This window comes from Colossoma macropomum, unplaced genomic scaffold (assembly GCF_904425465.1).
Source record: "Colossoma macropomum unplaced genomic scaffold, Colossoma_macropomum, whole genome shotgun sequence".
NCBI lineage: Eukaryota > Metazoa > Chordata > Actinopteri > Characiformes > Serrasalmidae > Colossoma > Colossoma macropomum.
In genome coordinates, this window is record NW_023494789.1 from 7,793,102 (window position 1) to 7,808,837 (window position 15,736).

Genomic DNA, 15,736 nt, shown 5'->3' on the forward strand with positions numbered 1-15,736 from the left:
TCCTAACACTACCTTCGCCTACCTGTGTAAAAATGATAAAATTGTAAGTCGCTCTGGATAAGAGTGTCTGCCAAATGCCGTAAAATGTAAATGCATCAAACCACTGATGCACTCTATACTCTGCTTCCTCTTGATGCATAAGAATTGTTATGCGAATGAGCTGAGCAGTGGCCAATCAGATTACTGCTTTGAGGTGATGTCACCGATAGGAAGCTACATGCTGAGATATAGCAAGCGAGAGATAAAATGTTTGAAAGTATTCAAAAGGAGACATTATGTTAAATTACTATGTTTAAAAATAATATTAGGCCACTTTGAGGCTCAGAGCTGGCGTTAAACTCTGCACCCACTTTTACAGCTAAACCTGCTTGTTTTAGCGACAACCCCAAACTGTAATTAAAATACAGCACTAACTTTAAAAGTTGGAAAGTATATAAATAAAAACTCCAAAATACCAACCTGCACAAGCACACAGGTCCTTACTACACTCTTAAAAAAGATGGTTCTTCAAGAGTTCTTCAGTAAGGGGAATGGTTCTATTTAGAACCATGGGTTGCAAATACAGAACCATTTTATGGTGAAATGGTTCTTCACACTGATGGAGAATATGTTGTATATGGTTCTCTAATGAACCTTCTTTGAAAATGGTTCTATATAGCACCAAAAGGGCTTTTATTGTTACAAGCTTGACATCCTAACAACTGAAGAACTGTTTTTGCTGCTATATAGAACTATTTTCAAAAAGGTTCTATAGAGAACACATTCTTTATCAATCTGAAGAACTATTTCACAATGCAAAGAACCTTTTAAACATGAAATGGTTCTATACAGAACTCATGGTCCTTTACTAAAAGACTCTTGAAGAACCATTTTTAAAGGCTATGCTCAAGTCATTTTAAAGCTCCATCTATATTTTTAATACCTTTCGGCAGGTGCAGTTAAACAGTCCCGAAATCTGGTGGTGCTAAGCTCCACTTCCCGCATCCCTGAAGGCATGTGATCCTAGATCTGTAGCTCCTCCTTTCTCTCGCCCCTTTTCTTCTGTTGGTCCAAACAGTTAACATGACTGCACTGTGCCGTTCTGTGCCGGCATGAGCTTGTGTGACTGGTTTCTTTTCCATATTTTGTGCTGTTAAATCAAGACTAGAAAACATTTAAGAAAATCTATAGTGACGACAGCGATTGTGACCTGTTTGTGTAGTAAACATGCATATGAAGTTGTTGATCTCCATTCAGCTAACAGGCAATTTGGAGGATTTAGAAATGTGATGATTTTTGTTTTTTTGTGTGCAAAAGTCATAAAATCAACCATGCCACATTAGGATAGGCTGTTACGAACATAACTTCAGTGAACAGCTAGGTCATTAAAGGAATACTCCAGTGTAAACAGAAAACTCGTTGACTAAAACCACGTGTAAACTAAAAGCACCTGCCCACTGGCTTCCACTATATGCGTGTTTCAAGTCAATGGCTTTTCTGTTCAGGTGAACACGTCTAAATTCTCGTTTGTGGTAATCAAATGGAATCAGATGCAGCAGATAGAGATGAGGCTGAAAAAACCTGGAGTACTCCTTTAATCCATCCTGCTCCTTCAGCAGTCAGCAGGGTCTGTAAATGTGTCAAACCGTGTCCAGGTAGAAATGCTACCGGAACCGTCACTCTCTATGCTGTTTGATGTTACATGGGAAAAGAGGCTTGTATGAGCGCTGGTCCTGGTCTCTACACTATGAGCTGTTGTCCATTCTGGTCGTGCTCCAGTTGTGAGTGGCGGTCCAGGTGCGCGTACGGCTGTGTCCCGGAGCGGCCAGAGAGTGTGGGAGGCTGGGAGGGCATTCCAGAGCTGTGGCTGGACTGGCTGTGTCTGGACCGGCCGCGCTGGAGAGCACGCGGGCTGCAGCGCCTTTCCTCCAGCCCCACGTGGGTGCTGACCTGAGACGAACTCAAACTGCTCATCCGGCCATGAGCCCGTGATTCATACTGCTCCACTGTCGTCTTCTTATAGCTGAGAGAAAGAGAGAGAGAGAGAAAGGTTAAGTGGGAAACCCTTCTAACAGCATGACCTCAACCCCACTGAACAACAGGAACGTCGACTGAGAGCCAGGCCTTCAAACATACATACATACATACATCATCTAAACCGCTTATGCTTCTGGGTCGCGGTGGGGTGCTGGAGCCTATTCCAGCTGTCATTGGGCGGAAGGCAGGATACACCCTGGACAGGTCGCCAGTCCATCGCAGGGCGGCCTTCAAACACACACTCCAAAATCTTGTGGAAAGCCTTCCCAGAAAGAGTGGAGGCTCTTACAGCCGTTAAGGCAGGGAGCAAGTCCATATTAATGCCCTTGGTTTTGAAATGGGATGTCCAACAAACTCATGTCGATGTGATGGTCATGTGTCCACATACCTTTGGCCATATGGTGCAGTACCCTCGGCCTGAATAACTAGGAGCTAAACTCCAGGTGTCTAATGATAATGTATTATTAGCATGCATGTTAGCGCACTCAGTGATGAATGTAATCACTAAAGAAGTCACTGATGAAAAGAAAGAAGAGAATGTTCAAACACCGATGAGACTACTTCATCGCACTTTTTTAAAGGTGCACTCCGTCACCGGCTTTAATTCTTAACCACTCCAAACCACTGTGTTGTAAGCTTGCTGAGTGAAGCTTTAAATGATTCATTAGCTGTGTGAAGCCCACTCACAGACGCAGCAGCAGAGAGGAAACCAGCACAGAGACAGAGGAGGCAGCCATCGCAGCTGAACCCATCCAGGGCTGGAGCACCAAACCAGCAGGCATAAACACCCCTGAACACACATATATACACATGTATTACAGAAATAAACATAAACACGTGCTTAAAATCTAAACTTTTAACATGCAGTGCATTTCATTGTCGTATAAAAATCTTGCACAATCATTTGCAAAAGGTTCAACACTCATGGTCAGATTACATGTTTTGTTGATTTTCTATGTGAAAATGAGCACATCTGCAGAGAACACACTTATATATGGTATTTTTTCTGCTAATTTTATTGCATAATTTCTATTTAAATGAACACATTTTGAAAAAAAAATGCCAAAATATTTGCACAGGCCACATTTTATGTTGTATTATTTTTTTTAATATATTAAATTTAGCAAATTAACAGTAATTGTGTATTAAAAGGTACAGGTAATTATTGGATGGACAATTATTACTTATTTACAAAGTTTAACATATTGGAAAATAATAAAACATGACATAAGTTGTGCATGACTGTGGACACCCTTCAGCTGCTCCACTACTGTTATTTTTTGTACAGTGTCAGAGCTTATTTGACTTTGGAGTAGTCCTTAATCCACATCAGATCTGGAATGGAAATAGTGATGCACCGGTCCACTGTGCAGTGTTGGACAATCAGCATCTACATGTAAGAGTTATCAGAGGGTAATCTTAACTGTGATCTCATCACAAAACTAAATGTCTGAAGAAAGCAAAGCGACTTCTAGATAAGCCAGAGGCATTTTTGAGTCGTGTTCTGCAATCAGATAAAACAAAAACTGAAGTCTTTGGCTACAATTACCAAAGGTATATTTAAAGAAAAAAAGGAGCAACATTTGATGAAAAGAACACCTTGCTAACTGTAAACCACTGCTAACTGTAAAGCATGGGGGTGGATTAAGGTGTGAAATACAGGGGGCCTGGGATGGCTGGGACACCTTCATTAACCTCTTGAAGTTAGTCCTTCATTGCCAAACAACTATAACTATGCTAAGGATACCTCTGTATCACTGTAGCATATCTGAAAACTTTCCCAAGAGTTCGGTGAAAAGAGTGAATTCTTACTTATTTCACAAACCGAAGAAACAGAAAGAGGTTAGAAGACCACATTACAAAACTAGGAATTTTACATTTCCGAAAGAGGAACTGTAAAACTAAACATTTTGCTGCCATTGCAGCTAGCATCAGTGCAGCTACAGAAAGTAAGTTAGCAATCAGCCAATGCTGGCGTAGCTAGCCAGCCCAGGGGGTATATCATACACTGGGGTGGATCTATTGTGCCTTGGGGTTGTGTGGCAGTTAGTGGCACAGGAAGTCTTGTGGGGATAGAAGGAAAAATGGATTCTACTGAAATGAACAACTCCGAGAAGGTAATGTCCCACAGTCAGTGCAGAAACCAAAGAAGGTATTACAACAAGACAAAGATCCAAAATACACAGCGACCTTAAACACTTTCAAAAAACTAAAGATTAAGGTTTTGGAATGGCCTTCATCCCCAGATTTGAATTTTACTGAAAATCTGTGGTTATATCTCACATATGCTGTGCATATGTTCTGCACAGAAAAGTGGGGAATAAATCCTACACACGAACAGAAAGAAACATTTGGAGGCTGTGATTTTAACCAAAGGGGTTCACACTGCTAAAAAAACTGCAAGGCTGTCCAAATTTAAGCACTACTTATTTTATTCCAATGTGTTAAATTTTGCAAATCATAATAAATAATAATAATAATAATTGTGCTTTAAAATGTGCAGAAATGTGTCATAGTTACATTTGTTCCATGCATATGTTGTATAACTTCTTTTCACTTAGAAAATGTGTATAGTTTAACCGAGCTTCCTCGGGTTTTCCTTTCTCCTATAAGTAAACCACTTAAAGTGGTGTTTTTCTCACCTGCTGCAATCGGAATGCCCAGCAGGTTGTAAATGAGAGCAAACACGAAGTTGATTCGTATTCTCTGAACGGTCTTCTTGGACAGCTCAATACTGGCCACCACATCCAGCAAATCATTCTACAGTTAAAGTGGAAAAGAACAATGAATACAAATCCTGCAAACATCTTTTTTTCAAATCAGCTTTCAGGCTGTCTTCCACCACTGAGACTAGCTTTAGCAAATAATAAAAAGAAGCACTTGCATTGACATATTTCAGCTTCTTCTGGGCAGCCATATGTTTGAGGTATCATTTGGATCAGAGTTAAACTGCAGTTTGTTAAACATATAGAGCTGTATTCAATGTTTGCTTTTATCATTAATCGGTTGATTATGATGTCTTAGGCTGAATCAAAAGGGAGGAACTAAACTGTGAAGTAGTGCAGTCTTTCCAGGCGCCTGATATATATACTGAGGATATATTGATATTCTTTCACTAAATCAAGTTTTTTAAATATAGTTTAGAATAAGATACTCTGCTTCCTAGAAGTAATGTTAGCTATTTGCACGTTCAGATCAGTAGTGATGGTTAAAGTTTTCATTTTCATTTCCTTTAAATGAAAAGGCAACATCTAAGTAGAGTTATATATATATTTGAAATATAAAGACGGCATATTTGTACTGTGCAATTTATGCAGCTCCCAAGTTACTGGTCTACATACACTTGCTTTAACATACATTAACATACTTAAATGCATAATAAATCACTAAATAAACCAAACAATCAGGCAGGAATAACATGTCTTCGATGTCTTTCTTTTTTATTGAGAACAAAATAAAATGTCTTGCCCATGCTTGTCTACACTATGATGAAACAGGTAACTATCTCTAATCAGACTGACCCGTATAAGGACTACGTCAGCCGCCTCAATGGCCACATCAGTACCCGTGCCGATGGCAATGCCCAGGTCAGCGCGGGCGAGAGCAGGTGAGTCGTTGACCCCATCACCCACCATGGCCACCTTCAAGCCCTTCTCCTGCAGCTCCTGCACCTTCGCCACCTTGTGAGAGGGCAAGACTTCAGCAAACACCTTCCTGATTCCAACCTGTAAGAAAGAATGGAATAAAGCAGCTGAAGCACAAATATGCGCTTAATTCAAAATTATTTAATCCTCATATGCATACATTGGCTTGCTAATGACCCGTGACGTCATTTCCCCTTCTCCAACTCATCCGTTTTTTTAAAATCAGATTATCAAATATATTTTGTTATGGTTAATAAAATATCTTGACAGTTTTACGCTATCATTTGTAGATCAGTTTGTAAATCAATTTTAGATGTAAGGGCTTTAAGCCAGGCTTCTGAGAGTGTGTTGCATTTTGCTGCTCAAAGTGGCAAAGAACTGCTTACTTCGACAAGAATGGTCTGTTTGACTGACACGCAAAATAATAACCACAGGTCAGTGTTTCTGTGTAATGTGTAAGGTCAGTTGTTTTTTTTTTTTATTGGAATGGTAAATGGTAACCTTCACCAGCAAACAAAAGGGAACATGCTGACAAACATGCAAGGATATCACTCTTGCTAGCTTCTAAATTAGGGTGACTACATGTCCTCTATATCCAGGATATGTCCTCTTTTTGAGATTCAAAAAAAGGAATCCAACTAAGATTTCTAAATTGCCTAGAATGCCTGGGATTTAGCTTTATTTTCATGCTGATGTCTGCTTTCTACAGTCGGCCCCGTGACACACATCTGCCCCCGGTACCCTCTTTTTTGAAAACCAAAATATGATCACTCTATATAAATCCTTCAAAAAATGACTGAATGTTGAACTGTTCAATAAAGATGTCATGCCATCTTGCTCTGAAATACTCATCACAGAGGGTGCATCTTCTTACAAAACTTCGTCTCCCGTCAGTCAGATTAAACCTGGTGCACAGATTTTTTTCTGTAGTCCTCTTGTTCCAACAAAGTTTTTAAGTGGCAAATTCCTGATAAAATGAAAGTTATTTCCAGCTACTGCCATACCATAAATTGTTTATCACCAAAATAAGTCAGGACAGCATGGTGGCGCAGTGGGTAGTGCTGTCGCCTCACAGCATGAAGGGCTTGGGTTTGATTCCCGGCCAGGCGAGCAGGATTCTTTCTGTATGTATATGTCTGTCTGCCTGCCCTGCGATGGACTGGTGACCTGTCCTGTATCCTGCCTTCTGCCCAATGGCTGCTAGCACCCAGAAGGATGAGCAGTTTACAAAAGGTGTGTGTGTGTGTGTGTGTGAAATAGATCATTCACCAGCAAAACATACCACAGTTGCGGCAATATCAGTAATTCAGCAGGGTACACTGGACAGTGCTCAAAGTGAGAAACTAACAAGCTATACTGAAGTTCACTCATTCTGCTAGCACACATGCTAAAAATCAAATTAGCTACATAACTAACTAACTAGCAAATATTACTCAGGCAGTGCTCTAAATGTGTCATAGTACCCTAAGGGGCAGTAGCTAAAAAAAAAAATACATTGCATTCCCTCACAATGATTTTGCATTCACTTGCAAATGCAATGGATTTTGCGAGGGAATGCAAAACTATTTCCAGAGAAAGCAAAGTCGTTGCAAATTTTTTCACAGTGGCACTGCGGGGCTCAATATTATAGCACCAAGTCAGAACTTTTTCTTGTTTTAATTAGACCATTGATGTGTTATAATGAATTCACATTTATTTGTCTTCTCATTCTGCTTGTTGCAGTATAATATGATGGTGAAATCTAATGACTGTAGAAATTGATTGCGGTCAGCTTACATAACTGCAGTCACCTCAAATAATTGCAATCGTCCCAAATAATTGTGATCAGGCGATTATGTACCATGGTTACATGTAATAACTGTGACAGGCCTACAATTACACAACATAATGAGATTAGGCATGGTTATTTTAATTGCTTGACAGCCCTACTGACAACAGGTACACATAAACATGCAAAACCTGTGTAAAAGCTCTAATGCTCACGTGTACAACTGTTCAGCCCCTAAACAAACAAATGTTCATATGGGTACACATGTGCACGTGTTTGGTTGCGTGTGACTGACAGTGTGAGGGTAGGTGCACCTGTGTAGCAATGGCTTTAGCGGTGCGTCTGTTGTCTCCAGTGATCATGAGAACATCAATGCCCATCCTGCTCAGAGTGTGCACTGCCAGAGCCGACTCCTCTTTCACCGTGTCTGCTATAGCCAACATAGCACACAACACACCTGATACAGAGAAAGAGAGAGAGTGAGAGTGAGAGAGAGAGAGAAGATGATGATGACAATGATGTGCTGCCACAAAACCTTTATTACATTCATGTATGCATAATACAATACAATACAATATAATCTGGAATCTTTCAGGTCTTTAGGTAGGACTGTACCATCAATGGCCACCAGAATGGCAGTCTGGCCTTTAGTCTCGTGGCTGCTCATGGCTTCATCCACATCAGGAGTGACCTGTACACTGTTCCTCTGCATCCACTGCCTGTTCCCAATCAGAACAGAATATGTAGTGGGACCTGGGTACACACATAAAGACAAACGACATGCACAAACATTAATGATAAATCATAAATAAGCATTTGAAATGGCAGCTGGCCTATACACTTGGTGCTCATTTCATGATATTCAGGGCTTCCAGAAAGCATCTCAGCACAAAGACCTTTCTCAAATGGTAGAGCGAGCATTACACTCAACACTATCTCTACTACTTAAGATGATCTTATCACTAAGATGTATTTTGGAAACTGGAAAATCACTTCTAAAAAATCTAATTGCATTACACTACATAAATTAGGAACGTTTTTTTCCTTGTACATGTTCTGACATGTGACATCATGTTCAATATGACTTCTGATATAACCCTGATTTACTGGAACAGTCTAACCACACACACTAGGGGGCAGCACATGCACATATTACTGACCAGGGCCAGGTTCGGAGTCTGTGACCAAACAGCTCTCGTCTGTTGTGGCTCCTTGGAGTGTGAGCTGGGTGGGCAACGTGTGTGTGCTCTCTGTCTCTAGGCTGTTCTGCAGGAGCTCCTCAATATTTGAAACTTTGCAGCTGATTCCACAGCCCGGCACTGCCTGGAAGTCATGGCAGTAGCCCAGCGCCTCTGTGTCCAGCTCCTGCAGCGGGAAAGAGAGTGTCACAGAGAAAGCTCAGGCCAGAGAACGCCTTAGATTCCGCTCCAGCACTTCAGACCCACTCAACGTTTAGTCTTGAGGGTTTCTTGCCTCACTTGGCACCAATGAGTTTACTTATTCTGCATGTAAGTCTTGCTGGTCAAGTTTTGCTAGGCTAGACACTGGCTTCAAAAGTTTCATCTTGCCTTCTCATTTCCTTAATACTACTTAACAACTGGAAATAGGAAAACTTTTAACTTCATCACTTCTTCTGTATTTCTTGCTATAAAGGGCAGCTTTTGCCTGAATAATGATTTAACAGTCTTCTTTTCCAAACTATTGTTTAAACACATATTGAAAGCAGGTTTACAGTCAGCGTAAAATGGAAATCAGAACACATTTTTTTCCACTCCGGGACATACAGTAGGGTCTAAAAGTCTGGGACAACCAGTAAAAATGCTCGGACTCTGCTTTCCTTTCTAATTTAAAATGTTTTTCATGACAAATGATATCATCAGCATAAAAATTGACTGAAATTTAAAGCAGAACATTTGAATGTTTACATAAATGTCTAAACTTCTTAATATTTGGTATGCCTCGCCCCCTTTTGTTTTAATGACAGCTGTGGACATATGACAGATATGGACTCCATATGTTTGTGCAAAAGCCTCTAATCAGTAGATCAAATTCTTTGGCAGAATACAAGCTTCAATGAAAGCAGCAAGACTAAAAATTTAGCCTTTTTTTACAAAGACCTTAATATGGTCAGTTTCGTAAATTTGGTTTATTTTGACTAGTGACATAGAAATAGTGCAGCATTTTTCATAATTATAATTGTTGTAATTTTTCTTTGGGTTAAATTTTTTCAAGATTCTAAAATATTGTGCTGTTTATTTCCAAGTTTGCATGAAAAAAATCCCAGATTTTCAATGTGGTCTCAGACTCTGTATTTCTAAGTGAAACATGGTTTCGGAAGTGAAACATGACATTGGTTAATATTTTTTTCCCAATCCACTGGTGCATTAAAAATCTGACATTTTAGACTCAGACAAAAGTCATCACATTTTGATGAAGATTACAAAACCTTTTGGATTGAATCTTATCAATAATAAATTGTGGTAAATATGACCAGGAACAGAAACAAACCAGTAAAAAAACTGCTTTTCTGAGTACTGAAGTACCAACATCACAAAAAGAGGGTTAAATGTGTGGGCATTATGTGAAAAGTAGGAATTTTGTAAGGTTCTCCTTTTTTGTTAGAAAAATAGCACAATATAAATAGCTTTCTGTTTATCAACTTTTATTTATTAACAGCTAGGTGTCCAAACTACCAACTTTTGACCAGCAGCACGCAAAAAAAGCTTTCCTACAATTAAATGCATAAAGAAATCTCAAAATTCACCACACTATGGCTCAATTTAGCTTTTCTGGTATGATTCAGAATTGTTTTTTAAAATAAATGACTAGAAAATAACATTTATACAATATAGATCATAGAAACAACACTTCGGCTTTTGTGGAAATTTGTGTACATTTTACATTTAAAACAGATAGAGAGGTTTATTTTAAGGCTTATATAAAAAGTGAGCAGATACCTTTATTATGTATTATGATAATCGATTATAAACTATTCTGACAAAAATGTAACTAAACCGACAGCTGAATCACCATCTATAGGTTGATTTTAACACTCCCTGTGTGTATGTAAGCGTGGGTGGGTTCTTTACCTCTTTGCAGTGTTTAGCAACTGCCATGCCCAGCGGGTGCTCACTGCTGGCCTCTGCTGTGCCCACCACAGCCAGAACCTTCCGGAGGGGCAGCCGTGCTCGATCCCACAGCACCAGCACCCGTGTCACCCTCGGCACCCCGTTAGTGATGGTGCCCGTTTTATCAAACATGACAGCTCGGATCTGTGGAACACACAAAGGGTTTTGTCTGACTTGTTGTGCAGCCCAATATAAGCAAACCCCAAACACTACAACTCCTTTTTGTCTGGCTGCCATGACTACCAAGTCCATGCAAGCTGAAAAAGAGTATTGGACTAAACCTTTGGGGAATCTGGAACAGCTGTACTATTTCAGTGTTGTTCCAGAAGACTCTTGCAAGATTTGTCACATAAGAGAAGCTATACAACCCTAAAACCCTGAAAGAACAGACATGGGTTTTCAGTGATACAGGCCTATATGTGCACAACTATTCCAACACTGCTGACAGGTGTGACAACTAGTCACAGCTATCAGCAGTGATATAAAAAAAAATTGGTGTAAGTCTCTCTCTTAGCTCAAGTACTTAGTGTCTTAGTGTCCTACTAATTATTTAAATGCTCTGAAGTTGTACAGGATTGGCGTATGATAATCTAATTTATTCACTTGCCTGCAATCAAATTTGTTTTATATTATCGAAAACATTGATTTCAAGCATTTGAACAGCTTTAAACTTTAGTGCAACTTCAGTTTTTTAAAGGGTAGTGTAAGTAGTTTATTATAATTGATATTTAATGAAATGTTATTGTTGTGCTACAATTTTGCTTTTTTGAGAAAGAAAAATCTGTATATTTTCCCATCATTTTATCATTTTTTTCAGTTTTAATAAACTAAAAAAAGGAAGGCAGATTTAAACCTGTCAATATAGAATGTAAAAAGAATGTAAAGGTAATTTATTATGTAAGTAATTATGTTATATATATTATATTTAAATAACTATATACTGTAAATTAAACATAGAGCAAAATGGCAATACCTTCAGACTTCTAAAGGGTTAAAAATATAAAATAAGGTCAGTGAAACATTTATAACATGGTTCATAGGATAGAAAATGAGTAAGAAGCATTGCCTTGTGAGCCATCTCCAGCGGCTCTCCGCCTTTTATAAGGATGCCATTCTGGGCCCCCACCCCGGTGCCCACCATCACTGCCGTTGGGGTAGCCAGGCCCAAAGAGCAGGGACAGGCAATGGACAACACTGTGATGGATGCCTGGAACGCGAAACGCACAATGACGTCTGTCCGTGGAATGTTCTTATCGTAGCCCTAAACAGAACACACACCACTTACACATGGAACAACACAGTATATCACAAAAACAACAACAAAAATATCTCATACAGAAGCACATGAGATACCAACCCACAAAACAGCAGTGCAAAAATATAGCACATATGGCACATATGTTTTTATTATTATTTTATTTTTATTATTCAATTTACAGCAAGTAATAGTGAATATCAAATGTTTCAAAATAAGCCAAAGTGACCCCAATATTTGGATGTGCAGTGTAGCTACAGTACAGTGTAGGCAATGTATAGTGTACTTACAGTACAGTATTGGCACTGCAGAATGTATCTACAGTACAGTCTAGACACTGTATAGTGTATCTCTAGTACAGCATAGGCGGTGTATAGTGTATGTACATTACAGTGTAGGCAGCGTATGGTGCACCTACAGTATTTTGTAGCCAGTGTACAGGGTATCTACACTGTACATTGTAGGCATTGTACAGTGTAACAACAGTACATTTCAAGCAGTGTATAGTGTATCTACAGTACAGTGTGGGCAGTGTAGTGTATCTACAGTGCAGTGTGGGCAGTGTATAGTGTATCTACAGTACAGTGTGGGCGGTGTATAGTGTATCTACAGTACAGTGTGGGCAGTGTAGTGTATCTACAGTGCAGTGTGGGCAGTGTATAGTGTATCTACAGTACAGTGTGGGCGGTGTATAGTCTACTTACAGTGCAGTGTGGGCAGTGTATAGTGTATCTACAGTGCAGTGTGGGCAGTGTATAGTGTATCTACAGTACAGTGTGGACGGTGTATAGTCTACTTACAGTGCAGTGTGGGCAGTGTATAGTGTATCTACAGTGCAGTGTGGGCAGTGTATAGTGTACTTACAGTGCAGTGTGGGCAGTGTATAGTGTATCTACTGTACAGTGTTGATAGTGACAGGTTATCTACAGCAATAAAAAAAATGAGGAAGCCAGGTGGGAAGCTCTTGTAATTACTCACAGGAAAATACTTTGCCACGATGTCGAAGTCCAAGAACCCAATAACGAGCCACACAGCCAGTGTTACTACGGAGACGATGACAATAAAAGGGACAAAGTAGCCACTCAGTTTGTCTGCTAATTGCTGGATGGGCGCCTGAGTAACACAATCAAAACACATTCAGGGAATTATTTTATTAACTTCTAATTAAAGAAAATTGGAGGAATATGATTTTGTTTAATTTCTGTGTGTGTGTGTGTGTGTGTGTATCTGCCTGTGTGTGTGTATGTGTGTGTATCTTTTACTACCATGGGTGGGCCAAATATCTGTTTTGTAATTTGTATTTGATGGTCTTGGAAATATAAACAGACAAAGTAAACAACAAAATTTGTTTATTTAAAACATAAATATTTAGGTGTCAGCCTAGAAAGGGTTACACTGGAACACAAAGCGTGAACCCCAGAACATCACAGATTTAAAAATTATATTTCAGTTTCTATAAAAAGCCTTCTAAGCCACAACAGTTTCTCACACAGCTCTCCAGCCAAGGTCCTCTCTGTCCCCTTCAGCTTGAAGAGCATCTTTTAACCAACGTCTGTGCTCTTTCTCCAATTAATCCCAGCTGTCTTTGATTAGGAGAAGGAGCACTCTACAGGTTGCAGGGGACAAATGGGAGCTCCACCTCTTGCGTATATTGAATAAACAAATAAATATTTAGGTTTCTTATTAATAAAAACACAGGAAAAATGCACATGATTCGTGCAAAAGGTGAAGTAGTTTGCCAAACAACCCCCTAACACTGTCATCATGCTTGTTGGAAATATATGTTTGAATTTATAAAATACAAAATACATTTATGTTTAGTTTATTTATGCATTCCTGTATCAAAATGTGTTTTGCCCATCCCTGGGTACAACATGCATGAATGCATGTGTGTATGTGTAATGTAGTCTGTAGTCCAGGTGTGCAGCCTATTACCTAAATCCTTCTGTCCTTAATAGAGTCTACCTCTCCACCATCAGACCATCTAGCTCAAAGCTGTGCATATGTACAGTAAGGAGAAGCAAGTATTTTTTATTAATTAATTTATATTATGCTTCTAGTGCATATTTTCACTTCAAAATGACACACATAATAGGTTATGAGGTATTTCTTATAACTTTCATAATATCCAAGTGGAAAGTTCATGGAACCACAACTAATTGTCGTAGGACAGGTGCGCCACGCAAGATTTCACAACATGGTCCCAGACTTATGATAAGGAAGGTAAGAGAAAAGCCAGCAATCACTTGAACAGAGTTGCATGACGACCTAAAGGCAGCAGGAAAATCAGTTACACAGAGAAGAATAACCACTGAACTGCACAGCAATCACTGTTCCTACAGTCCAAGCTAAAAAAAGTCCTCTGCTGAAAAAAAGAAGCACCGAGATTTGCATCTAAAATTTGCACAGACGTTTTTGGACAAATCAGAACTCTACTGGAACAATGCACTCTGATCAGACTAAATAAAAATAGGCAATCTATTATAAGATCATCAGCATTACAAGTTTCAATGAGACAATGACCCCAAACATACTGCCAAAATAACTCAAGACTGGTTTCTAAGAAAGACTGTGAAGGTAGCCAGTCTCCTGATTAGAATCCCACTGAAAATTTATGGAGGATTTTGAACCTGTGAGTCCATCTGAGCGACCCTCGTCAGGAACTGAAGATGCTTTGCTGAGAGAAATGGGCCAAAATTGAACCACAGCGCTTCAAAATGACTTGCTTTCCCTCACTGCATCTATATGTGAATGTGCATGTGTGTTTCGTATGTGTGAACATGTGTGTGTTACCTTTGATGTCTGTGCCTCCTCCACCAGTCGAACTATCTGGCAGAGTGTTGTATCTGCTCCTACGTGTGTGGCTTCCACCAACAGCGCTCCATGAGCATTAATAGAGCCAGCGATCACACAGCTGCCTGGCTTCTTCCGCACCGGCATCGGCTCTCCTGCAACAATGCACACACACAGATAAACAACACTGTTCATAATCTACCATGAGTCTAATGCTTCAACTCTATATTAGTAGAAAATTAAATGAAATACAAAGCCTTATCTGATTATACTTCTAATTATATGACCAGAAATATAGTCTAGTCAGATATAGTTTGAAGTAAAGATTTTATTTTGGGTTTGTGGGACATACTGAGATACCATTTTGATTTTGAGCAAAATCCTTGAGGGCCAACACTCACGCCTATTATAATATTTTATATGCAACAATGGAAATGAACTAACACTTAAATTTAACAGATGCTAAAAAAAATAAAGATAAAATAACAATTAACTTTAATTAACTTATAAATAATCAATAAATAAAAAACCAAAGGAAACAAAATGAAAGCAAAGTCATCAAAGTCCCCATCATAAAATGTCTGCCACTATCATGATTAACAAAATAAACAAAATAAAAATAAATGAAAAATTACTTGTGGCTTGGGGGACATAAGCAACAGCTTACTCTCATTTGAAGAAGTTGATCTGACGTCGCCCTGATAACAGCAATATACCAGCAAAAAGAATTAACTGTTGGTAAATTAACCTCAAGAAATATAATTTGCTTATATTTCATCTATTTTTTAAAAAAAATGAAAGAATTAATTTGATCATTTTAATCAAACATGACCATTCTAGCTCCTCCACAGCACATCTGCCTGATTTCTCACTCATAGATCACTAAAACAGGCAAAGAAATGGTGTAGTAAGTGCAGATAAGTAGAGGAGAAGATCGTATATAATGATTTGAATTTGGTGAAAAGTTACTGTTGTTTTTTTTGCTATTATTTGGGATCAAAACAAAAGGGAAAAATGTAGAGGTGTAAACCCATCAATACATACTGTAAACCAAATATAATTGTATTTCTGATGTTACCATTTCAGAGTAAAACTAAATAATATAATTATGTAATTATGTAACTACATTTTA

At 38.9% G+C, this 15,736-nt stretch overlaps 1 protein-coding gene across 2 annotated transcripts in view; it reads right to left on the reverse strand.

The window, feature by feature from the left end:
• Positions 1-1,278: 1,278 nt before the first annotated feature.
• atp7b (ATPase copper transporting beta) overlaps positions 1,279-15,736 on the reverse strand; it is a 37,700-nt gene continuing 23,242 nt past the window's right edge. For both annotated transcript variants that reach the window (XM_036569961.1, XM_036569960.1), the window contains exons 11-21: positions 14,605-14,759; positions 12,790-12,924; positions 11,623-11,817; positions 10,518-10,700; positions 8,589-8,793; positions 8,044-8,181; positions 7,743-7,885; positions 5,538-5,741; positions 4,659-4,776; positions 2,704-2,806; positions 1,279-2,002 (exon numbers count right to left, since the gene is read on the reverse strand). In XM_036569961.1, coding sequence (XP_036425854.1) covers positions 1,720-2,002; positions 2,704-2,806; positions 4,659-4,776; positions 5,538-5,741; positions 7,743-7,885; positions 8,044-8,181; positions 8,589-8,793; positions 10,518-10,700; positions 11,623-11,817; positions 12,790-12,924; positions 14,605-14,759 — 1,862 coding nt within the window. In that variant the 3' untranslated portion in view covers positions 1,279-1,719. The remainder of the gene's footprint in view (positions 2,003-2,703; positions 2,807-4,658; positions 4,777-5,537; positions 5,742-7,742; positions 7,886-8,043; positions 8,182-8,588; positions 8,794-10,517; positions 10,701-11,622; positions 11,818-12,789; positions 12,925-14,604; positions 14,760-15,736) is intronic.